This window comes from Phyllobates terribilis, unplaced genomic scaffold (assembly GCF_046119375.1).
Source record: "Phyllobates terribilis strain yellow unplaced genomic scaffold, ASM4611937v1 Scaffold_1__5_contigs__length_1240528914, whole genome shotgun sequence".
NCBI classification, from domain to species: Eukaryota; Metazoa; Chordata; class Amphibia; order Anura; family Dendrobatidae; genus Phyllobates; species Phyllobates terribilis.
Window position 1 is genome coordinate 1,024,922,760 of NW_027362761.1, and position 24,996 is coordinate 1,024,947,755.

General features: G+C 41.0%; 1 protein-coding gene across 2 annotated transcripts in view; it reads left to right on the forward strand.

The window, feature by feature from the left end:
• FSTL5 (follistatin like 5) overlaps positions 1 to 24,996 on the forward strand; it is a 1,189,778-nt gene that overhangs the window by 41,731 nt on the left and 1,123,051 nt on the right. The window contains exon 2 of one of the 2 annotated variants that reach the window (XM_073644479.1): positions 16,753 to 16,832. The exons of the other annotated variant lie outside the window; for it this stretch is intronic. Coding sequence (XP_073500580.1) covers positions 16,821 to 16,832 — 12 coding nt within the window. The 5' untranslated portion in view covers positions 16,753 to 16,820. The remainder of the gene's footprint in view (positions 1 to 16,752; positions 16,833 to 24,996) is intronic. 2 annotated transcript variants of the gene reach the window in all.

The following is a 24,996-nucleotide window of genomic DNA, read 5'->3' on the forward strand; positions in this document are numbered from 1 at the left end:
GACAGGAGGAACGGGCGGCGAATTGTAACAGGAACAAAGTACTGGCAAGGCTTTCCAAGACGGCCTCTCGCCCGGTATAATTAATGACAATTTATTTCCCCTTCCCTCCGGTAGATCATTTTAAGTTGCCGATCCCAGAATTCTAGTGCATTCTTATAATTTATACTGTTGTGCCAATTCCTGCAATTTTACTGCTAAATATTGTGAATATTATGATTGTATTATATGTGTTTTATCCTTAATATTAGTTTGTTAAATAAAAGAAATAGACTGTTGTTCCACCTGTGTCTCCACTCTTGCATTCTTTTACCTGCTTACACCTCAGTACAAATCCTACTCCAGCCTCTGCTGGAGTAAGATTTGTGGCATGGCGAACATCACCGTTTGTCATGAATCTGACTAGCGGTGGTCGCCATAACCCCGTTCTTTCTCATCTGTACACACTTTGTCGGAGCTGGGTGAAAATGGCGTGAGAATGCCAAAAGTAGCACAATTTTAGCACTGGCTTCAGTTGTGTCAAAATTATGGTTCCTTTTACAGCAGCATAAAAGTTTTTATGAATCGGGCTCATAGTCTTTTTTCTAAGTGCTGCATTTCAGATTCTACTAACTGCCCATGTAGCATTGCAAGGACTTATCTTAGATTGAGTAGGACAGCCTCTGGAGTAGGGTAGATGCATTGTGGGCATAGCTAAATTATTACAGCAAAAATATCTGCATAGAATTGTTTTATAGTTAAAACATTCCAATAATAATGGATAAAAAATCCAATTTCTCTGCTACCTCTAATCTTTCTAACAAAGTTTAGAAAACTTTGGTGTAAACTTAACTAACCCCACTAGACAGTCATGCCACTTAACCCCATTCTGGTTAATTCAGTGTGACTGTCTTCTGCCATTCACCTTCTGTAAATGCATGCATATAAGACATCTTACCATTAACCAGCACACCTATATTCTCTTTATGTGTAGTAGAAAGACCTCCTTTTCATGTACTTAGTTATCTTTGGAGAATAGGCAATAGTTGGGATGACAGTGAGGTAGCCCCTTTATTTTACCTCTTACGTGATGCTTATGGATGACATTTCTAATTAGTATATATGAGCTTCAAGACATCACATGGAATAAATTTGGTTGCAGGGTAGCGCTGTGAAATGCGTTTCTAGCAATTTTTACATTTTGGTTACTTTTTTGCATTATTATTTGTCAAGTTTTTACTCTGAAAACGTAGCAGTAAATAAAAGAAATCAGGACTCATTTATCAAAACTGTCCAAGCATAAAACCAATTTTGTTGCCCAAAACAGCAACTCAGAGCTCAGCTTTCATTGTTCCAGAGCAGTTTAGAAAATTAAGTCCTCCTTCAGACTTCTGTGATTTTTCACGAACGCAAAAAAACGGTCTGAGTGTCATCAGTACTTTGGATCCAATTTTCATCAGTGTGTCATTTTTTTCCCCATCAATATTTCAGAAGTTATTTTCACGTATGAAAAAATTATTTGCCAACTTCTCCTATTCATTAAAATGTCATTTATAGTGTTGAGCATTCCGATACTGAAATATCGGGTATCGGCCGATATTCGCGGTATCGGAATTCCGATACTTAATTCCGATACTTTTACAATATCGGATACCGGAATCGGAAGTTCCCATAATGCCTGCGCTCTGCAGTGTCTGTGAAGGATGACAAGTTGGATGGCAGCGCGATCCAGCCTGTCATCAGAATGCCATCCCAGCGGGGGAGAATTCTCCTGATTGTTTAAAAGCCGGCGGGCGGTATAAAGCCGCCGGCTTTTAAACAATCACACAGCCCCATACTGCTTCCCCGCAGCCTCCCACCCCGATCCTCCGCTCCCCTCGCCACCTCCCATCCCGATCGTAAGTTAGGACCGGGCGGGGAGCGCAGCTCCAAGGAGCGGGGAGTGAAGGACCCGGGCGGCGAAGCCGGCAGTGAAAAGACTTCACCGCCGGCTTTCCCGTTCTGTGCTGCGCTTTCCCGCCGGTTATTTCAAATGAACAGCTGAGGTATCAGCTGATGCCGATCAGCTGTTCATTTGAATTAGCCGCGGTGCCCTCAGAGGGTTCATGTGAGTTCATGCTTGACTGCATGAACTCACATGAACTTTCCCACGGCCGCACAGGTCAGCCTCACCTCCCAGACCATCAGCCCGTCATGATTAGTGTGTGTGCGGGGTGTGTGTGCGGGGTGTGTGCGCGATGTTTGTGCGGGTGTGCGCGGTGTCTGTGCGATGTGTGCGGGTGTGTGCGGTGTCTGTGCGGGTGTGTGCGTGCAGGCAGACATAGGCCGATGTGACACTACTACTCCCATCGGCCTATGTCTGTCCCCCGTCCACTCCTGCCAGCAGGATCAGCTCGATGGGAGCAGTAGTTCCCATCAGACTGATCCTGCTATTTAAATTGCCCTACTGTGTCCCCAATAAATGTTAGATACATGTCATTGGTGGCCAGTGGTTACCTACAATAAATTAGTTTATACATTACCTGTCCCCGCCGATCGCCACCTAAAATAAAGTAAAAAATAAAAAACTACACCTATACTCACCAAGACACCTAATTCCCCGAAGCCATCGATCTCCTGTAATAAAATATAAAATAATAAACCACAACCTTATCCTTACCCCTCCGTAGCAGTCCACGAGTGTCCCACGAAGATCTCCAGTTCAGAGCAGCCACATAGAATGTGACCGCTCTGAACCGCTGCCGCCGCTAGAATGACGGGGCCGTAAGGGTTCACCGGAGTTCAGGCAGCGCTGCTCCGGTTAGCTCCTTTACGGCCCTGCTGTATCGTGAGAAATTCCCACGGTACAGCAATGCCGTAAAGGAGGTCTCCGGAGCTGCGCTGCCTGAATGCACTCCGGTGACCTCAGTCAGTGGCTCCCGCTGCCGGGAGCGGACGTGTTCCCGGCAGCGTGAGCTTACAGCAGCCATGCACAGCTGTCACCATCTCCAGATGTGACAGCTGTGCATGGGAGATCAGCGCAGGAACGTGGACAGGTAACTATTATTTTTAGTAAACTAAGAATTAAATAAAATTGTGTGTTTTATTTCAAATAAATTATTTTTTTCTGGGTGTAGTGTGTTTTTTCTTTTTAACACTTTGTAGGTTAGTAATGGGGGTGTCTTATGGACGCCCATCATTACTAACCTGGGCTTCATGGCAGCTGGCGCTGACATGAACCCCACCACTATTACCCCCTGCCACCGCACCAGGGCAGCGTGGAAGAGCGAGGCTAAGTGCCAGAGTTGGCGCATCCTATGGATGCGCCATTTCTGGGGCGGCTGACGACTGGTGTTTCTAGCCTGGGAGGGGGCCAATATTCATGGCACCCTTCCTGGGCTATTAATATCAGCCCCCAGCTGTCTGCCTAGCCTTTGCTAGCTATTAAAATAGGGGGGACCCCACGTCATTTTTTTTGGGGGGGTCCCCCATTTTAATAGCTAGTAAAGGCTAGGTATTCAGCTGGGGGCTGATATTAGTAGCCTGGGAAGCTCCGTGGATTTTACCCCCTTCCCAGGCTTCAAACATCTGCCCCAGCCGTCTGCTTAACCTCCGCTAGAGACTAAAATTATGGGGGATCCCACGCCATTTTTTTTTTAAATAAATCCATTATTTTAACACTAAATGACATTTGAGGAGTTAATAAAGATGCAGTCCCTAAATTATTATTTATTTTTTAATTAATTTTTCCCAAAACTTTTGACGTGGGCTTCGCCATATTTTTGTATGCCAGCCAGGTACAGCATCCAGCTTCTATGAACGCGCCATTTTCCGGGGCGGCTGCGGACTGCAATTTTCAGCGGGGGGCAGAAAGCTTGGGCCTCCCTGCGCTGCAGATTCCATCCCCCAGCTGCCTAGTTGTACCTGGCTGGACACAAAAATAGGGAGAAGCTCCACGTTTTTTTTTTTTTTTAATTATTTCATGAAATTCATGGAATAATTAAGAAAAAAAGGGCTTCCCTATATTGTTGTGTCCAACCAGGTACAAATAGGCAGCTGGTGGTTGGGGGCAGCCCGTTCCTGCCTGCTGTACCTGGCTGGACTCAAATATAGTGCAAAGCCCCACGTCAATTTTTTTTAAATTATTTCAGGAAATTCATGAAATAATTAAAAAAAAATTATGTGGGGCTTCGCCCTATATTTGTGTCCAGTCAGGTACAGCAGGCAGGAACGGGCTGCCCCCAACCACCAGCTGCCTATTTGTACCTAGCCGGACACAACAATATAGGGAAGCCCTTTTTTTCTTAATTATTCCATGAATTTCATGAAATAATTAAAAAAAAAAAAACGTGGGGCTTCGCCCTATTTTTGTGTCCAGCCAGGTACAACAAGGCAGCTGGGGGCTGGAATCCGCAGCGCAGGGAGGCCCAAGCTTTCTGGGCCCCACCCGCTGCAAATTGCAGTCCGCAGCCGCCCCGGAAAATGGCGCGTTCATAGAAGCGCCATCTTCTGGCGCTGTACCCAACTCATCCAGGGCCCTGGTGCGGTGGCTCACTGGGTAATAAAGGGGTTAAGGCCAGCTTGGCATTATCAGCTGGCCCTAAGCCCGAAATTCATGGGGTCACTCCAATATTAGACATGACCACCATGAATTTCTAGTAAAGTATTTAAAAAAAACACAAACACCCAGAAAAAAGTCCTTTAATTGAAATAAAGACACAATTCTTTATTGTTCTAAATTAAACCATACTTACAGTCACGCCCATTCCAGCTGAAGCCAACGATCTCCTGCAATAAAAGTAAAATAATAAAGCAACCTCATCCTTACCTTTCCATGGTTCTCACGACAGCTTCAGCTCTGCTACATCGAGATGACAGGCTGGACCGCAGCAGAACGCTGCCATCCAGCCTGTCATCCCGCAGACACTGAGAAGCGCAGGCATGCTTGCGCTCCTCAGTGTCTCGCTGTGACGGCATCCAGATGAGCCGAGGTCATGTCCAATGAACTCAGCTCACCTCATGCACGTCACTGACAGCGTGGGAAAATTCTCCTGCACTCAGCGCTTCAGCGTGAGAATTTTCCCACGCTGTCAGTGACGTGCATGAGGTGCGCCGAGTTCATTGGACATGACCTCACCTCATGCACGTCACTGACAGCGTGGGAAAATTCTCACGCTGAAGCGCTGAGTGCAGGAGAATTCTCCCACGCTGTCAGTGACGTACATGAGGTGAGCCGAGTTCATTGTCGGCTCATCTGGATGCCGTCACAGCCAGACACTGAGGAGTGGAAGTATGCCTGCGCTTCTCAGTGTCTGCGGGATGACAGGCTGGATGGCAGCGTTCTGCTGCGGTCCAGCCTGTCATCTCGATGTAGCAGAGCTGGAGCCATCGTGGGAGCCATGGAAAGGTAAGGATGAGGTTGCTTTATTATTTTTCTTTTATTGCAGGAGATCGTTGGCTTCAGCTGGAATGGGCGTGATGGTAAGTATGGTTTAATTTAGAACAATAAAGAATTTTGTGTTTATTTCAATTAAAGGACTTTTTTCTGGGTGTTTGTGTTTTTTTTAAATACTTTACTAGAAATTCATGGTGGTCATGTCTAATATTGGCGTCACCCCATGAATTTCGGGCTTAGGGCCAGCTGATAATGCCAAGCTGGCCTTAACCCCTTTATTACCCAGTGAGCCACCGCACCAGGGCCCTGGATGAGTTGGGTACAGCGCCAGAAGATGGCGCTTCTATGAACGCGCCATTTTCCGGGGCGGCTGCGGACTGCAATTTGCAGCGGGTGGGGCCCAGAAAGCTTGGGCCTCCCTGCGCTGCAGATTCCAGCCCCCAGCTGCCTAGTTGTACCTGGCTGGACACAAAAATAGGGCGAAGCTCCACGTTTTTTTTTTTTAAATTCATGAAATTCATGGAATAATTAAGAAAAAAAAGGGCTTCCTTATATTGTTGTGTCCGGCTAGGTACAAATAGGCAGCTGGTGGTTGGGGGCAGCCCGTTCCTGCCTGCTGTACCTGACTGGACACAAATATAGGGCGAAGCCCCACATCAATTTTTTTTAATTATTTCATGAATTTCCTGAAATGATTTAAAAAAAATTGACGTGGGGCTTCGCACTATATTTGTGTCCAGCCAGGTACAGCAGGCAGGAACGGGCTGCCCCCAACCACCAGCTGCCTATTTGTACCTGGTTGGACACAACAATATAGGGAAGCCCTTTTTTTCTTAATTATTTCATGAATTTCATGAAATAATTAAAAAAAAAAAATACGTGAAGCTTCTCCCTATTTTTGTGTCCAGCCAGGTACAACTAGGCAGCTGGGGGATTGAATCTGCAGCGCAGGGAGGCCGAAGCTTTCTGCCCCCCCCCCCCCCGCTGAAAATTGCAGTCCGCAGCCACCCCGGAAAATGGTGCGTTCATAGAAGCTGGATGCTGTACCTGGCTGGCATACAAAAATATGGCGAAGCCCACGTCAAAAGTTTTGGGAAAAATTAATTAAAAAATAAATAATAATTTAGGGACTGCATCTTTATTAACTCCTCAAATGTCATTTAGTGTTAAAATAAAGGATTTATTTTAAAAAAAATTGACGTGGGGCTTCGCCCTATATTTGTGTCCAGCCAGGTACAGCAGGCAGGAACAGGCTGCCCCCAACCACCAGCTGCCTATCTGTACCTGGCCGGACACAACAATATAGGGAAGCCCTTTTTTAAAAAAATTATTTCATGAAATAATTTAAAAAAAATTGACGTGGGGCTTCGCACTATATTTGTGTCCAGCCAGGTACAGCAGGCAGGAATGGGCTGCCCCCAACCACCAGCTGCCTATTTGTACCTGGTTGGACACAACAATATAGGGAAGCCCTTTTTTTCTTAATTATTCCATGAATTTCATGAAATAATTAAAAAAAAAAATGCGTGGGGCTTCGCCCTATTTTTGTGCCCAGCCAGATACAACTAGGCAGCTGGGGGCTGGAATCCGCAGCGCAGGGAGACCCAAGGTTTCTGGGCCACCCCCGCTGCAAATTGCAGTCCGCAGCCGCCCCAGAAAATGGCGCGCGTTCATAGAAACGCCATCTTCTGGCGCTGTACCCAACTCATCCAGGGCCCTGGTGCGGTGGCTCACTGGGTAATAAAGGGGTTAAGGCCAGCTTGGCATTATCAGCTGGCCCTAAGCCCGAAATTCATGGGGTTACGCCAATATTAGACATGACCACCATGAATTTCTAGTAAAGTATTTAAAAAAACACAACACCCAGAAAAAAGTCCTTTAATTGAAATAAACACACAATTCTTTATTGTTCTAAATTAAACCATACTTACCATCACGCCCATTCCAGCTGAAGCCAACGATCTCCTGCAATAAAAGAAAAATAATAAAGCAACATCATCCTTACCTTTCCATGGCTCCCACGACAGCTTCAGCTCTGCTACATCGAGATGACAGGCTGGACCGCAGCAGAACGCTGCCATCCATCCTGTCATCCCGCAGACACTGAGAAGCGCAGGCATACTTCCACTCCTCAGTGTCTGGCTGTGACGGCATCCAGATGAGCCGAGGTCATGTCCAATGAACTCAGCTCACCTCATGTACGTCACTGACAGCGTGGGAAAATTCTCCTGCACTCAGCACTTCAGCGTGAGAATTTTCCCACACTGTCAGTGACGTGCATGAGGTGAGCTGAGTTCATTGGACATGAACTCGGCTCATCTGGATGACGTCACAGAGAGACACTGAGGAGCGCAAGCATGCCTGCGCTTCTCAGTGTCTGCGGGATGACAGGCTGGATGGCAGCTTTCTGCTGCGGTCCAGCCTGTCATCTCGATATAGCAGAGCTGAAGCTGTCCTGGGAACCATGGAAAGGTAAGGATGAGGTTGCTTTATTATTTTACTTTTATTGCAGGAGATCGTTGGCTTCAGCTGGAATGAGCGTGATGGTAAGTATGGTTTAATTTAGAACAATAAAGAATTGTGTCTTTATTTCAATTAAAGGACTTTATTCTGGGTGTTTGTGTTTTCTTTTAACTTTGACTATGGGGTTAGTAATGGGGATGTCTTATAGACGCCTCTCCATTACTAACCTGGGCTTGATGTCAGCTGGCATTATAAGCTGACATCAACCCCAACCCTATTACCCCCTGCCACCGCACCAGGGCAGCGTGGAAGAGCGAGGCTAAGTGCCAGAATTGGCGCATCCTATGGATGCGCCATTTCTGGGGCGGCTGACGGCTGGTGTTTCTAGCCTGGGAGGGGGCCAATATTCATGGCACCCTTCCTGGGCTATTAATATCAGCCCCCAGCTGTCTGCCTAGCCTGTGCTAGCTATTAAATTAGGGGGGACCCCACGTTATTTTTTTTGGGGGGTTCCCCCATTTTAATAGCTAGTAAATGCTAGGTATTCAGCTGGGGGCTGATATTATTAGCCTGGGAAGCTCCGTGGGTATTACCCCCTTCCCAGGCTTCAAACATCTGCCCCAGCTGTCTGCTTAACCTCCGCTAGAGCCTAAAATTAAGGGGAACCCCACGCCAATATTTTTTTAAATAAATCCTTTATTTTAACACTAAATGACAAGTACAGTAATCAACACTGTCACTGTACTTCATATATATGTGACTGACATGTTTCTATCTATCTAATCTATGTGTGATTCTCTATTCTTTCTGTTATAAATTGTTGGGTACAGATGCTGAATTGCCGGCCGGCTTTCTTAAAGAGACAGTGCATGAAAACACTATTATTTTTTTAAATAAATCCTTTACACTAAATGACAAGTACAGTAAGCAACACTATCACTGTACTTCTTATATATGTGGCTGACATGTTTCTATCTATCTAATCTATGTGTGAAGCTCTATTCTGTCTGTTATAAATTGTCGGGTACAGATGCTGAATTGCCATCCGGCTTTTTTAAAGAGACAGTGCATGAAAACACTATTATTTTTTTTAATAAATCCTTTACACTAAATGACAAGTACAGTAAGCAGCACTGTCACTGTACTTCATATATATGTGACTGACATGTTTCTATCTATCTAATCTATGTGTGAAGCTCTATTCTGTCTGTTATAAATTGTCGGGTACCGCTGCTGAATTGCCGGCCGGCTTTTTTAAAGAGACGGTGCACGAAAACACTAATATTTTTTTTAATAAATCCTTTACACTAAATGACAAGTACAGTAAGCAACCCTGTCACTGTACTTCATATATATGTGACTGACATGTTTCTATCTATCTAATCTATGTGTGAAGCTCTATTCTTTCTGTTGTAAATTGTCGGGTACTGGTGTATGCCGCTGCTGAATTGCCGGCTTTTCATGTCATTCTACATTATTCTTAGTTGTTTTACTTCATGTAGAATTAACCTACAAGGAAAGAAAGGGTTTATTTTCATTCCGATATTTGTGTCCCATTGACTTGCATTGGTTTCCGGTATCGGAATCGGCGATATCCGATACTTTTTGGGTATCGGCCCGATCCAATCCGATACGATATTTCCTGATATCGGAAGGTATCGCTCAACACTAGTCATTTACCGTCAGCACACTGATTTCACATGAATGGCATCACAGATGGTTTCACAGACCCACAGACTTCTATGGGTAATATTAATCCATGACGCCAATCAAAAATGGACATGTCTCCACAAAAAAACACAGACGTGAACAGCGCCTTAAAGTTTAATGGGTGTCTTCTCTATCCATGAAAATCACAGATACAACACATACGTGGTTCATGGACGTTCTAAATGAGGCCTAAAGCTGAGTTTTGATTTGTTGATCTCGGCAACAAAGACAGTTTTACTCTTTGACAGTTTTAATAAATGAGACACATAGGGGACATTTATCATTGCTTCTGCACCAAGATTTGACCATATCACATTGTGACATTTCAGATTGTGTTATTTCATTGTCATAAATATCTATAAATACCTATGAATACCTATAAAAGAGTCATACTTATCAATGTTTTCACCATTAATACACCGTTTTTTTTTTACCCATGCCAAAATTAAAAAACGCTGAGAAAAAAGGATGGGATTAACCTTTTCGAATGAAGTATGATTGAATTTCTACATAAAAGTCAGGAAAGCATCATATAGTCTAGAAAGGTGATATCTAGTGATGAGCGAGCACTAAAATGCTCGGGTGCTCAAAGCTCCGGCTGAGCACATCGTCATACTCGGGTGCTCGACCCGAGCAACGAGCCCAATGTAAGTCTATGGGAAACTCGAGCATTTTTCTGGCGGTCCCCCCCGGCGGTCTGCAGAGGGCCTAAAAATTGCCCAAATCGATGGGAACAGTGCACAATGAAACATGTCAGGCAGGCAGAATATATAGGCAGACAGGCAGGCAGGGTATATAGGAGGGTGCATGAAAAACATAGCAGGGCACTCGGAACACACTAGTGCCCTCCGATTTTCACGCATCCATCTCTTTAAAAAAGCCGGCAATTCATCAGCCGCATACAGTTAAGCAGACGGCTGGGGCAGATGTTTGAAGCCTGGGAAGGGGGTAATACCCACAAAGCTTCCCAGGCTACTAATATCAGCCCCCAGCTGAATACCTAGCCTTTACTAGCTATTAAAATGAGGGACCCCCAAAAAAATGACGTGGGGTCCCCCTATTTTAATAGATAGCAAAGGCTAGGCAGACAGCTGGGGGTTGATATTAATAGCCCATGAAGGGTGCCATGAATATTGGCCCCTTCCCAGGCTAGAAACACCAGCCCTTAGCTTCCCCAGAAATGGCGCATCCATAGGATGTGCCAATTCTGGCACTTAGCCTCGCTCTTCCCACTGCCCTGTAGTGGTGGCAGTGGGGTAATAGGGCTGCTACGGTCCAGCCTGCCCTCTCAATGTAACAGAGCTGGAGCCGTCGTGGGAACCATGGAAAGGTAAGGATGAGGTTTGTTAATTATTTTACTTTTATTGCAGGAGACATGGGATTCAGCTGGAATGGGAGTAATGGTAAGTAGAGTTTAATTTAGAATATTAAAGTATTGTGTGTTTATTTCAAATAAAAGATTTTATTCTGGGTGTTGGTGTTTTTTTCACTTTCACTATGGGGTTAGTAATGGGGACATCTTATAGATTCCTCCCCATTACTAACCTGGGCTTGATGTCAGCTGGCATTATAAGCTGATATCAACCCCAGCCCTATTACCACTGTCACCGCTACAAAGCAGTGGGAAGAGCTAGGCTAAGTGCCAGAATTGGCACATCTTATGGATGCGCCATTTCTGGAGTGGCTGAGGGCTGGTGTTTCTAGCCTGGGAGGGGGCCAATATTCATGGCACCCTTCCTGGGCTATTAATATCAGCCCCCAGCTGTCTGCATAGCCTTTGCTAGCTATTAAAATAGGGGGGCCCCACGTCATTTTTTTGGGGGGCCCCCATTTTAATAGCTAGTAAAGGCTAGGTATTCAGCTGGGGGCTGATATTAGTAGCCTGGGAAGCTCCATGGGTATTACCCACTTCCCAGGCTTCAAACATCTGCCCCAGCCGTCTGCTTAACTTCCGCTAGAGACTAAAATTACGGGAAACCCCACGCCAATTTTTTTCTTAATAAATCCTTTATTTTAACACTAAATGACAAGTACAGTAACCAACACTGTCACTGTACTTATTATATATGTGACTGGCATGTTTCTATCTATCTAATCTATGTGTGATGCTCTATTCTTTCTGTTCTAAATTATCGGGTACCGATGTTATAAGTGTATGCTGCTGATGAATTGCCGGCTTTTCCTGTTTCACTGAGCACTGTTCTCATCGATTTGGGCAATCACTGTAATGCCACAACAAACATGGCTGCGGCATTACAGTAAGTGGCAGGCAATCCCTGCATGTTAATTGGCGCTCTAAATAGCACCAAACATTCAGGACGGGGACCCGAGCATCCGCCAAAGCTTCGCGCAAGTACTCGGCGAGCTCCGAGCGTCTCGAGTACTGAGATGCTCGGGCGAGTACCGAGCAGTGGCGAGCATGCTCTCTCATCACTAGTGATATCGTTCTTGGATCAAATACATTTATGTTGCAACTAGTTTTAACACGCATTGCAATTTATGCAAAATTCTTCATTAAAGTGACTCATTGGTCTGTTTTTTTCTAACATTGGGAATTTTTTACACAATTAAAATGCATAAAAGTCACAATTTGTGCAAACATTTTAGAACTGACTTGCAACATTTGAAACATTTGTCTCAGGCTTCTATCTAACATTGGGAAGTCGACCACTATACTTAAAAAGTTGTGCTTATGAAATTTTCTCCAAATTTGTCATTATTGTTCACTATTTCATTAGTATGGAGTGGTGGAGTACTAGTGAGTCCACTAACGATTTGGCTCAAATTACACTATTTTTGATTAATGTGGGCTATTGTCTTTAATTGGCAAATGTAATATCGCAAACATAAAAGTGAATGTGTTATCGTAAAATTACTTGGTGTTTAACCTTTTAACAAGCACCGTCCATGTACAGCCCTCGTCGAGAGCGGCTGTATGCATTGAGCTCAAGTAATGTGTGTTCTTAGGAGACTGTGATTGTTACTATATGTTGCAATACAGTGGTATTGCAGTATGCCTTATGAGCGATCAGACAATTGTAGGTTTAAGTCGCTAAGGGGACGAAGAAAAATGTTTTAAAAAATATTTGGAAATTAAAAAAAACATAATTTTAATCACCCTTTTTTCCCCAATTAAAAATAAAAATATTAAGAAAATAAAAAAATAAATATTTAGAATCACCGCTCCTGTAAAAGTTTGATGTATCATTATATAAAATTAAGTAAACTGATCGGTAAAACATACAAAAATCAAAAGGTTAGATTTCTGTTTTTGTGGTCCTTGTAACTCCACAAAAATTCAATAAGAAGCGATCCAAACATCATATCTACCCTAAAGTAGTGTCAATGAAAATGTCAGTTAAAGGTGTAAAAAACAAGTCTTCACCTAGCTCCTTCAGCTGAAAAATAAAAATAATAAGTCTCAGGAAAAGGCCTCAGAAACAAAAATATTTTTAACATATTTACAAAATTTTTTTCACGACTTATATAAAAGAATATGTAAGTTTGACATCGCCTGGAGAATCATATTGCCTGGTCATTTTCACATAAATATCATAGAAACAAAACTCAAAAACAATTGCTGAACTTTGTTTTTTTCAATTTCACCACACTTGGATTTTTTTCTCGCTTTTGAATACATCAAATGACAAAATGGATGTTGTTTTTTTTGCAGGACGAGTTGTGCTTTTGAATGACAAGACTTTATACGGCTATGGTGGAGGCAGGATAAAATAGTTATGGCTCTTGGAAGAAGGCAAAGAAAAAATGAAAGCAGGAAAAATGGAAAAACCCATAAGGGGTTTAAATTATATTTTTATGTTAACCCCTTAATGACATGGACCATACATGTATGTCGCAAGCTGGAAATGGCTATATGTAGCTGGCTCATGGGGTGAGCCCATGCCATACCCGGCAGGTGATAGCTGTGTGTTACAGCCAGGATCTACTCCTAACAATTGCGGGTGCTGCAGAGCTCCGTCTGCAATCGTTAACCTGTTAAATGTTAAATCATCTCTGACAGTGGCATGTAACATTTGCTGGCATCATTCCATGGCCCATCGGTGCGCCAGTGATGTGATCATGGGTCACTGATAGGTTGCTATGACAGCCGGGGTCAGCTGAAGACCTTCATACTTGTCATTACAGAGCTCTTTTGAAACCCAGCCTGTTGCCGTTCTACAATGGGAACCATGATCTTTGCTATATGAAGCAATAGTGTGGTATTGCTTTATATAGTACAAGTGTTCAGATGATCGCAGCTTCAAGTTCCCTAAGGGGACTATTAAAGAAAGTGATAAGTAAAAAAAAAATTTTTTAAAAAATATGAAAAAAACAAAACAAAAAAAAAACATGAAAGTTTAAATCACCCATTTCAATTTCCCCTATTTTAAAAAAAATATAATTAAAAAAAAAAAAAAGAATACACATATGTGGTATCCTCGCATTTAGAAAAGTATGATCTATCAAAATATAAAAATAATTAATCTGATCGGTAAACATTGTCAATGAAAATGAAACCAAGATTTACAAAATTACGTTTTTTGATCTACGCAATTCCACAAAAAATGCCATAACAAGCAATCAAAATATCACATCTATACCTAAATGATATCTATAAAAACTTTGTCTCGGCCTGCAAAAAATAAGCTGTCACACAGCTCCATCAACTAAAACAAAAAAAACTTTACGGGTCTTGGAAAATGGTGACACAACCCCCATTTTTTTTTCGCAAACTTTGCATTTTTTTTCACTACTAAGATAATAAATAAAATTGGACATCTACTGATTTTATATCATCATAATGATACTGATGAGGAGAATCATATTACCAGGTCATTTTTACTACAAAATGCACACCGTAAAACAATTTCTAAAAAACAATGTCAGAATTGCGTTTTTTTCCCAATTTCTCCCCATTTGGAAGTTTTTTTTCCATTTTCCAATACAATATGTGGTAAAATGAATGTGATGTCATTCAAAAGTACAACTGGTCCAGCAACAAACCAGCCCTCATAAGTCTATGTGGACAGTAAAATAAAAAAAGTCATGGCACTGGGAAGAAGGGAAGGAAAAAATGAAAAAGCAAAAACGGAAATTGGTTGTATTGTGAATGGGTTAAATGTGATTTTAGAAAAAAATCAAGGTAATTTTGTTATGCATATCATGGTCTGCATTAAAAAAATTATAGAAATCTTGTTATTTGTATACTGGCTTGTGTGGCTCATCTAGATTTATACTTCCTATTCTTCCAGGAATTCTACATGTACTTTAGCAGAATTGACTGACTGAGACCATATCTTTTGTATTGAGGCGCCTAATGACAACTGTGGCATCGCTTACTGTGATTGGTGGATCTCGTGTTGTCAGCTGTGTATAGAAGTGTCACCCGTCATTGTATTCCTAAGGCCACAGATAGATAGGCCACAGCCCTACTATCAGTATTCGATCAGTATTCGGTCAGTATTTTTTTCTCAGGAGTGGGAGCCAAAACCAGGAGTGGATGATAAATGCAGAATTGGTGACTTGTTTCTATTATACCTTTTTCTCTGATTGTTCCTGACCTGGTTTTGGCTCCCACTGCTGAGGAAAATTACTGACCGGATACTGACCAAATACTGATAGTGGTGCCATGGCCTAACTGTGATGAAAATAAGACTTCTGAAGAGTCTGCCTGAATAGCACGTGTGAGTCTAAGTCGCAGTGTGAAATTTGCATGATATCAATTTTTTATTACAGATTGTGATATGAAAAAAACATTGCCAATTTAAAAAAAAATACATGTTACAGAAAAAACCTGATTTAAGCAATAGGTCATTTTGTAATAAATCATTCCCTCTGTGATTTCAGTAATAGTTTATTCGCATGTGTGTTTGCAACTATACCTTTAGAATCTAAGTGACAATGAGGGCAACTATATCATCTGAAGTGATTAAAGGGAATCTGTCAGCAGATTTTTGCTGGGTAATCTGAGGACATCATGAGGTACCAGCTGAGACACTGAATTCAGCGATGCGTCATTTACTAGGCTATGTGCTGTTGTTTACTTACAATGAAGGTTTTATCTCTAAGAGATTATCATTGCTCTGACCACAGTGTAAGAGAGCCCTGGTCCAACCACGCCCCTCCTGTGATAAGCTGCTCACTGTTGATAGACAGTGTACACAGAGAGCTCTGGTGTGAGTGGAGTTAGCTTTCAGAGCTCTGCTGCATGCTATAACTAAGAACTTTGATTATGTCACAACTACTGCACCCAGTAAATTAAGTGATACATCGCTGGAATCAGGGTCCCTGCCCCTACATTATGCTACTCTCAGATGAGGTAGCAAAAACTTGCTGACAGATTCCCTTTAAATAGATAAGCTGTGTTGGTGCTGTAACCACTATGTAATAGTAGCAGACTAGTTCAGCCACTAAAGGGACGCATTAACAAGATACAATTAGTGTTGGTGAAAAATACATCCAGATTCTAAAATTGTATGATATATAAAAGTTGGGTTGGCTAACGATGTATGATACTTCTGTTGAGCAGGGGGAGAAGTGGCTGCCAAACAATTCTCATGCCGACAACCTGTCAGTTTTCCTGGATTCTCATTATGTTAATTGGTTGTGTCAGCATGGACTGTATCCACTGTTAGACACTGTTCGAAAATCTCACAAGCAAATAATGTTTTAATTAGCCTCAGTTCATGACTTTGTCATCATTGAAAATGTTTTACTCTAAACCTGTTTAATATTAATTCTGATATTATTGTAAATCAACTCCTTTACCATGGACCTTCTTGTACAGTAAGGGGCAGTGCAGCAATGCGCACCTACAGACGCGGGCACAATTGTTGGTACTTACAGTTAAAGTAAGAAAAACCCACAACGGTTACTGAAATAACTTGAAACCAACAAAAGTTATTTTCAATTTAGATTTGCTGAATATTAATGGTTCAACAGAAAAATTAAAACAAACTACTGAAAATGGCCTGAACAAAAGCTATAGCACTATGTTATCTGTGATGTTACATAGGACTGCAGGTAACATCCACTATATTATTTGTACTCAGAGAGTTATCACTGTTATCCACGGTGTTACATAGGACTGCGGGTACTGTAGCTTCTTCTACATTATCTGTTCTCAAAGAGTTGTCAGTGTTATCTGTGATGTTACATAGGACTGCAGGTGATATCTACTACATTATCTATACTCATACAATTATTGTGTTATCTGTGTTGTTACGTAGGACTGAAGGTTACATCCACTACATTCTTTGTACTCAGAGAGTTATCACTACGTCATTGGTGGTTTTACATGGGACTGCAGGTAACATCTACTACATTATCTGTACTCAGAGACTTATCACTGTGTTTTCTGTGCTGTTACATAGGACTGCAGGTGCCATCTACTACATTATCTGTACTCAGAGATTTATCACTGTGTTATCTGTGATGTTACATAGGACTGAACATAACATCAACTACATTATTTGTACTCAGTTATCACTGCTTCACCTGTGGTGTTACATGGGACTGCAGGGGACATCTACTATATCTTCTGTACTCAGAGAGTCATCACTGTGTTATCTGTGGTGTTGCATAGTACTGCAGGTGACATCTACTAAATTATCTGTATTCGGACAGTTATCACTGTGTTATCTGTGGTGTTCAATAAAACTGCATATAACATCTACATTATCTGTACTCAGACAGTTATCATTGTGTTAGATGTGAGGTTGCATAGGACTGCAGGTAGCTACATTATATGTACTCAGAGAGTTAATGTGTGTCATCTGTGGTGTTACAGAGGACTGCAGGTAACATCTACTATATTATATGTACTAGTAGTGTTATCACTGGGTGGTACATGTGGTGTTACATAGGACTGCAAGCAACATCCACTTTCTCTTCTCAGACGTCACAGAGCTCATCACTGTGTTTGGTAGTGTTATAGAAGGATCCAGGTCACATCTACGACATTTGCAGAAGTTGTAACGTGCCTTTAATATGGGTTACCGTTTCATCTATTTTATGAATATTATGGGTGTTTTTGGAGCACAGTTTGTCCCAAAATCTTACCGTGCTCAGTCTCCCTAAAGGTAGTTTTCAAAAGATGACAAGTATGGTTGCGGTAAGCAACAAATACAGTTTTTCATCAAGACAGTTTTGGAAATCTGCTATGATTTCTTCTTTATATAAGAGAGCAGTGATAGTAGGTTAGGCAGGCTGGCGCTGCACCACGTAGGACACAATGAGAATATAGTAAACCTCGGGGACAGCAGCTCTGCCACTCATCTATCTTTGCTGACAATGGGTAAGAACAAGAGCAATGTGATGAGACTCTGTCATCATGGGAAATGGAGTTTGCCTTAGGGGAACCATTTCAGAGGGGACGTTGGAATCAGGATCCCAGACATCTCAGACATGGCACATCTACTCACTGGTACACGCCAGGCATACACAAAAACCTCTACATTATTCTTTAATTATAGCCTATGCTGTAGTATTGAGAAAACACATTTAAGTAGGATTGCTTCTTTAACTCAGTATTTCTTTGCTATTTGAAAATGAGTTTTCTCAACAATACAGGCAATACTTTCCTGTGATTTTCTCTGTTTCCTATTTTTCTGTTTTTTTGTGAGCATTAATGCAACTGAACCCTAGCCTTAAAGAGTAGCCATTGTTTTAATGTGTATAGCATAAATCAATTACACACATGAAAATATGCAACTTTATAAAATATCTTATCAGAGAAATTTGCTTCTTGTTCCTCCAAGATTACTCTTCATTTTTTAATTCATGGTTAAAATGTGTATTTCGTGAAAACAGATTTTCCCATTACTGAGATAAGAAATGACAGTTGGTGCTTATGAGATACTATGGAGAGGGGGAGGATGGTAGGGAGGAGCAAGAGGTTGACGCTGATATTAAGCTGAAAGTTCTCCTGAAACGATAATTACACTTAAAAGTGAAACAGTCATTTTGGGAGAACTTGCAGGAGAATGTTTTTGTCTGGCTCTACCCCATTTCCTTCCCCTTTCCATAGAATCTTATAAGCACCTATTTACATTGCATAAAAATTTTACTCAGGAATTAAAGGGATTTTCCCACAAAGTACATTTTTTATCAATAGATCTTGGAATAAAATTAAGTTCCACAATTGGATGTGTTAAGAAAAATGCCTCTGTGCTGAGATAATCTTATAAATGTGCCCTGCTGTGTACTGTGTAATGGCTGTGTCTCACCGTACAGGAACATGGTCTGATCATACCACAGCTCCTGGGCAGGGGAGGAAGGAAAAGAGGATACAGACAGGACAGCACTGGATCATAAATGATTCTGTCTATGGCGGAAAATTTTTCAAAGCCTGCTTTTAAACAGTGTTTTACCTCAAAGAAACAATTATCTGTGATTCCCTGCTATAATGTCTGTATATTCTTTTGCTTCCTCCCCTGCCCAGGAGCTGTGGTATGATCAGACCATGTTCCTGTGCGGTCAGACACAACCATTACACAGTACACAGCAGGGGAACATTTATAAGATTATCTCAGCACAGGAACATTTTATTTAAACACATCCAATTGTGGAAATTATTATTATTCCAAGATCTTTTAATTAAAATGTTGATTAAAATTAACTCTGTTCTTGAGCAAACCCCTTTAAGACAGAAAGATAATTACATGAGGAAAAACAAGCAAATTTCTCTGATAAGGTATATAATAAAGTTGTTTATTATCATGTGTACTATTGCTTTGTGAAATAAAAATTAAGATGACGGCTACTCTTTAAGCGTCAAGGGTCTTTGAAGAAATTAAGTAAAGATATAAGGATATTACTTCTACAGTCTACAGTCGATAAGCTGTCAGGAAATAAAAACATCAACAGAACTATGTAGAATATACCGTAATGGTGGCAGAATATACCGTAACGGTGGCACTGTGAATTAACTGCGTGTAGATTGTCGCTATTATTAGCTCTCACCTGAAGCAAGTATAATTGCCATTTAATTATATAGATGGCTAATTGTGGCATGTATAATCAGGTATAACTGATTTAATTACCAGCATTAAGATAGCATTATCCTAGCACGCGCCTAGTTCCTAGTCTAAGTCATAGCTCACGTCTTTATTGTTGGTCTGTTGATCTGTTGAAGTGGGGTTAACATTGCACAAATCGTGCCCAAACTGTTCACTTGGTAGAACGTGGGTTGAGACATTAACAGCTTAGTTTTATTTCAATTGATTGAAGCCAGTGTCCAGCTGAGCAATCTGCTATGGTCTAGTGTACAACATAATATTAACTTTCTAAATATATTAAGGCAATTTTGCAGACTTTGACTTGTTCTTTTCCTAAGGAAAATAGACGTTCTGTGTTACTGTTTCTCCTTTATGAAAAATATAATAAAGTTCAATATCCCACCAATGGGAAACAATAAGGTCCGCTCTACAATTCTAAAAATTATTATAGCTATTGTGGCACCATAAATATATTGAAACTGCGTTTAAAAGGAAATATTGTCAAGCAGCGGGGAATTTGCTTAAATCAGTAGGAGTGGTTTAAGTGCCGATAAAATGACTGTGTTACCGCTTGCTTTTAATGCCAAGTTTTACTACAGTAAAATTCCTTTAATCTTGTATTGCAAAGGTCTGATAATTCTTCAGGAACCACAAGCATTACATTTATTCCAAATTAGATGTAATCTGAAATTGCCAAGTCTTGTCCAGGAAATGCTACTGAACCCGCTGGAATTTTTATCTAAAGGGGTCTATTTAGCGAACATAGGTGATCTATGATTGCCATTGTAGTACCAGGGTCAACATTGTAAGTGGAGCAGAATAACTCTCTATTTGGGCTTTATGCACATGGGTTTGCCACAATGTGCCAGTGTGGGGTGTCTCCATGAGGCACCTTATTTTCGCCTAGAAAATGCTTCTAGGAAATAATACCTTTATATTAGAGATGATCAAAAAGATTTGCAGGACCCTGGTCCAGCAGCCATGTTGGTAGTTCGTGGTTGCTTGACTATAGCTCCGCAAACTGCCTCCTACAAGCCAGAATCCTCCAACATCATGTGTGCATTATGCCTGAACGATTATGTCAGCCTCGTAATTAGGAGAGGTGCCAGGGATTCTAATAGGTAAGAAGTGGTTCACAAGGCTCTGGGTTCCGCAGCCCCAGACTACTGATGTGGCTGCGGGACCTAGGTCCTGCAAAAATTTTTTATCACCTCTAATCTGTATTTAAAGAAGCACTGCCATCAAAATTTTTATTCTCTTAATATATTGCATTCATCATATTACCGTCCCGCTCATCGTTAATGTGGAATATCTCCTGAAAAAAATGAATCAAGTGATTTTTTTTTGTATAGAGCACTTGTGTTAAATACCAAAGAGCAAATGATAAACAATAATTTAAAACAAAAAACAATGGGAGGGAAAAATAGAAAAACCTAAAGCTTGCTTTGTCACTGGTATTGGCACCCTTTACATTAATTTAGTATGGAAACAAATTTTGACTCGCCTGGGGTAAATCACAAAGGAGATTCACCTGTGATTAATTGTAGTTGCCCATGTGACGTGAAGTAGCCAATGAATGATGACTTTAGTGTTTTCAAAAGCTACATGGTAGTACATGGTAGGCTTTGTTCCTTTGTCACAATGGTGAAGAAAAAGGAGCTGTCCGAGGACATCAGAACTGATATTATTAGCAAACACAAGACTTCCAAAGGGTATAAGGCCATCTCAAAAGACCTTGGTAGCCCAGTTTCAAGAGTGCACAATGTTATTAAGAAGTTTGATAAGCATAAAACCATCGAGAACCTCCCTGGATGTGGGGGAAAGATAAAAATTGACAAGAGGTGTCTTCGAAGGTTGGTGCGTATGGCGGAAAAAACACCACGTCAAACATCCAATGACCTGAAGGCCAACCTGAAACAGTCTGTTGTCATGGTTTCAACAAGTACCATACTCCACACACTAAACCAAGCAGAGCTTTATGGACGAAGGCCAAGGAAGAAACCATTGTTGAAGAAAAGACATAAAAAGGAACGACAGATCTTTGGCAAAGAGTACCTTGACAAACCACAATCCTTCTGGGAAAATGTTCTCTGGACAGATGAAACAAAAATAGAGTTTTTTGGCAATGCAAAGCAACAGTTTGTTTACAGATGGCGCAATGAAGCTTATAAGGAAAAGTACACCTTACCAACAGTTAAGCATGGTGAATTATCCAGAATGCTGTGGTGTTGCTTTGCTGCGTTTGGTACTGAAGGCCTTGACCGAATCACAGAAATCATGAAATCAGAGAATTATCAAGAGATTTTAGAGCAAAATGTCCTACCCGGTGTAAGAAAACTTGGTTTGAATGAATCATGTGTCCTCCAGCAAGAAAAAGACCCAAACCGCACATACAAAAGTTCACAGGAATGGTAGAAAAATAAAAAATGGACTGTTTTAAAATGGCCAGCAATGAGTCCTGACCTCAATCCCATTGAAAACTTTCATAAACTTTGGGGTGAGCTGAAATCTGCCATTGACAAAAAGAACCCTGCAAACATTCAAGAGCTTGAACAAACTGCAAAGGAAGAGTGGGATTAAATTCCATCTGAGAAGTGCAAGAAACTTATAGAAGGCTACAAGAAACATTCGGAAGCTGTCAGCAATGCCAAAGGGTGTACAACCAAGTATAAATTAGGTGTCTTTATTGTTTATTCTGTTTTTTCTTTGAAATTGCAACATGTAAGTTGAAAAACAATGTTTTATTGTTGTATTACTTTGGATTGCTAATTAAAAAATTCTGAGGTTATAACTTTGGTACATTTCCATTTATTTCTGAAGATATTGAACAGTCTATGAAAAAAAATGAAGGGGTGACAATAATGGTGAACAGCACTGTATATGGTAAGGTGTACTTACACTTGCTCATTTTGCCTTTCTACCATGCTAATTCTTCTCTTTTCCATTAGTCTATGATATCCCATGATTAAAAACTGACTAGCTGAATCCTTCTATCTCTATGTAGAAATAGAAGGTCAATTTTCCCTGTATGACTCATCAGTCACTGCAAAATTCCCTGGCTGGGGGGAGGAAGAAGTATCGGGGTCAGGAGTTGAAGAGGGAAATTATAAATGCTGGGACAAGAGACTTCGTGTTTCTATACAGAACAGAAAAAAGAGGAGTATTAGCTGGGTAGAATGGTAAAATTACCAATTGTAAGTACACAGTACTATATAATATGATGACTGCAATATATTATGAGGATTAAAACTTTGATGGGAGTGCTTCTTTAATTTCCTTGACAGAATCTGTAAGAAAAACCTGTGCCTGCTATTTTATTAGCATTTTTCTATTTGTGCCATATCCTGTGACTTGAATCCAAATATGGCTGAATAAATGGCCCTCTGAAATTAATTTCTACCTATAAAGATCGTGCCCTTATTATGTCAAAAATTTAGTGCTAATTAATTTCATGGATGGATCTTTGGAGTTTACTGCTTTAAATTTGTGCATTAAATTGAAGATATTACTCATACACGCCAGCAGTCCCTATTTTGGTCTAACAACTCTGCAAACTTGACCAAAAATGGGTAGGGCTTACGCAAATTTGCATTCTACAGGGGATTCTAGGCGATCAGAGGAGCTGAGCCTAAATGTCCTGATTATTGCGTATGCATTTTGGTAAGCTTGATCTCAGAGGGCTTGATACTCGGTAGAAACACTCGCTCCTATGATAACACAGACCGGGAACTGTGTTAACAAAGACAGGGAACTTTGTTACCTGAGAAAGTAGCAGTTGTGACCCCCTGCTGTTTCATCTGTATTCTCACTTAACATAAAATACTTCTTCCTTCCCTGGCTATGATCTGTGGTATGTGCCTACAGTGAGCTGGAGCAGCTCTGCATGGTCAAACATAGCAAATAACTCTATGTAGCAGGGGCACATTTATTAGATTATCTCAGCACAGGAACATTTTTTTAAAACATCCAATTGTGGAATTCATTATTACTCCGAATTGATTGAAATGCACTTTTTTCATGGAAACCCCCTTTAATGATATCTTTTCATGCAACCAAAGGATTGCAGTTCTGCGTTAAGCTTTGAATCCTATAGAGGGTTGATAGGACATAAATCACAGCATGATATTGGTCCTATTCTGATAAAAAAGCAATAAAATGGTGGTCAAGTTTGCCCATTCATTTTTGAATTACTTTGCATATATGTGTGGGTTCCTAGGAAAGCTACCAACAACATGAAAATGCATTTTCCAAAAATTAGACTCCCTCTACATTTGTACATATTGTGTAACTGTCAGGATATATTGTAAAATATGACAAATAAGAATTTTATTACATAGAAATGCATTGTAATTCACTGTTATTAACATGGTGTATGGATAAAAATGCAAGAATGTTGGCAATGAATCAACATATAAATTGTGTAAACACAGTGCATGAAATAAGTGATGTGTCGTTCTCTCTTTGCGTGAAATGTGCCATGCAGATTTTCCATCATTTTAAGGGAATCTGTCAGCAGGTTTTTGCTATGTAATCTGAGGAAGGCATAATGTAGCAGCTCAAACACAGATTTCAAGGATGTGTCACTTATTAGGCTGTGTGCAGCTCCCTGGTCCGACCACTCCCCCTCCTGTGATAAGCAACTCACTGTCAATAGACAATGTGCATAGATAGATTTGATATGGGTGGGGTTAGCTGTGTTGTGGGTGGGGTTAGCTGTGTTGTGGGCGGGGTTAGCTTTTAAGCTCTGCTGCATGCTACAGAGAAAAACTCTGATTGTGTCACAACTGCTGCACCCAGAAAATTAAGTAATACAGTACAGACCAAAAGTTTGGATACACCTTCTTATTTAAAGATTTTTCTGTATTTTCATGACTATGAAAATTGTACATTCACACTGAAGGCATCAAAACTATGAATTAACACATGTGGAATTATATACTTAACAAAAAAGTGTGAAACAACTGAAAATATGTCTTATATTTTAGGTTCTTCAAAATAGCCACCTTTTGCTTTGATGACTGCTTTGCACACTCTGGGCATTCTCTTGATGAGCTTCACGAGGTAGTCACCGGAAATGGTTTTCACTTCACAGGTGTGCCCTGTCAGGTTTAATAAGTGGGATTTCTTGCCTTATAAATGGGGTTGGGACCATCAGTTGTGTTGTGCAGAAGTCTGGTGGATACACAGCTAATAGTCTTACTGAATAGACTGTTAGAATGTGTATTATGGCAAGAAAAAAGCACCCAAGTAAAGAAAAACGAGTGGCCATCATAACTTTAAGAAATGAAGGTCAGTCAGTCCGAAAAATTGGGTAAACTTTGAAAGTGTCCCCAAGTGCAGTTGCAAAAACCATCAAGCGCTACAAAGAAACTGGCTCACATGAGAACCGCCCCAGGAAAGGAAGACCAAGAGTCACCTCTGCTTCTGAGGATTAGTTTATCCAAGTTACCAACCTCAGAAATCGCAGGTTAACAG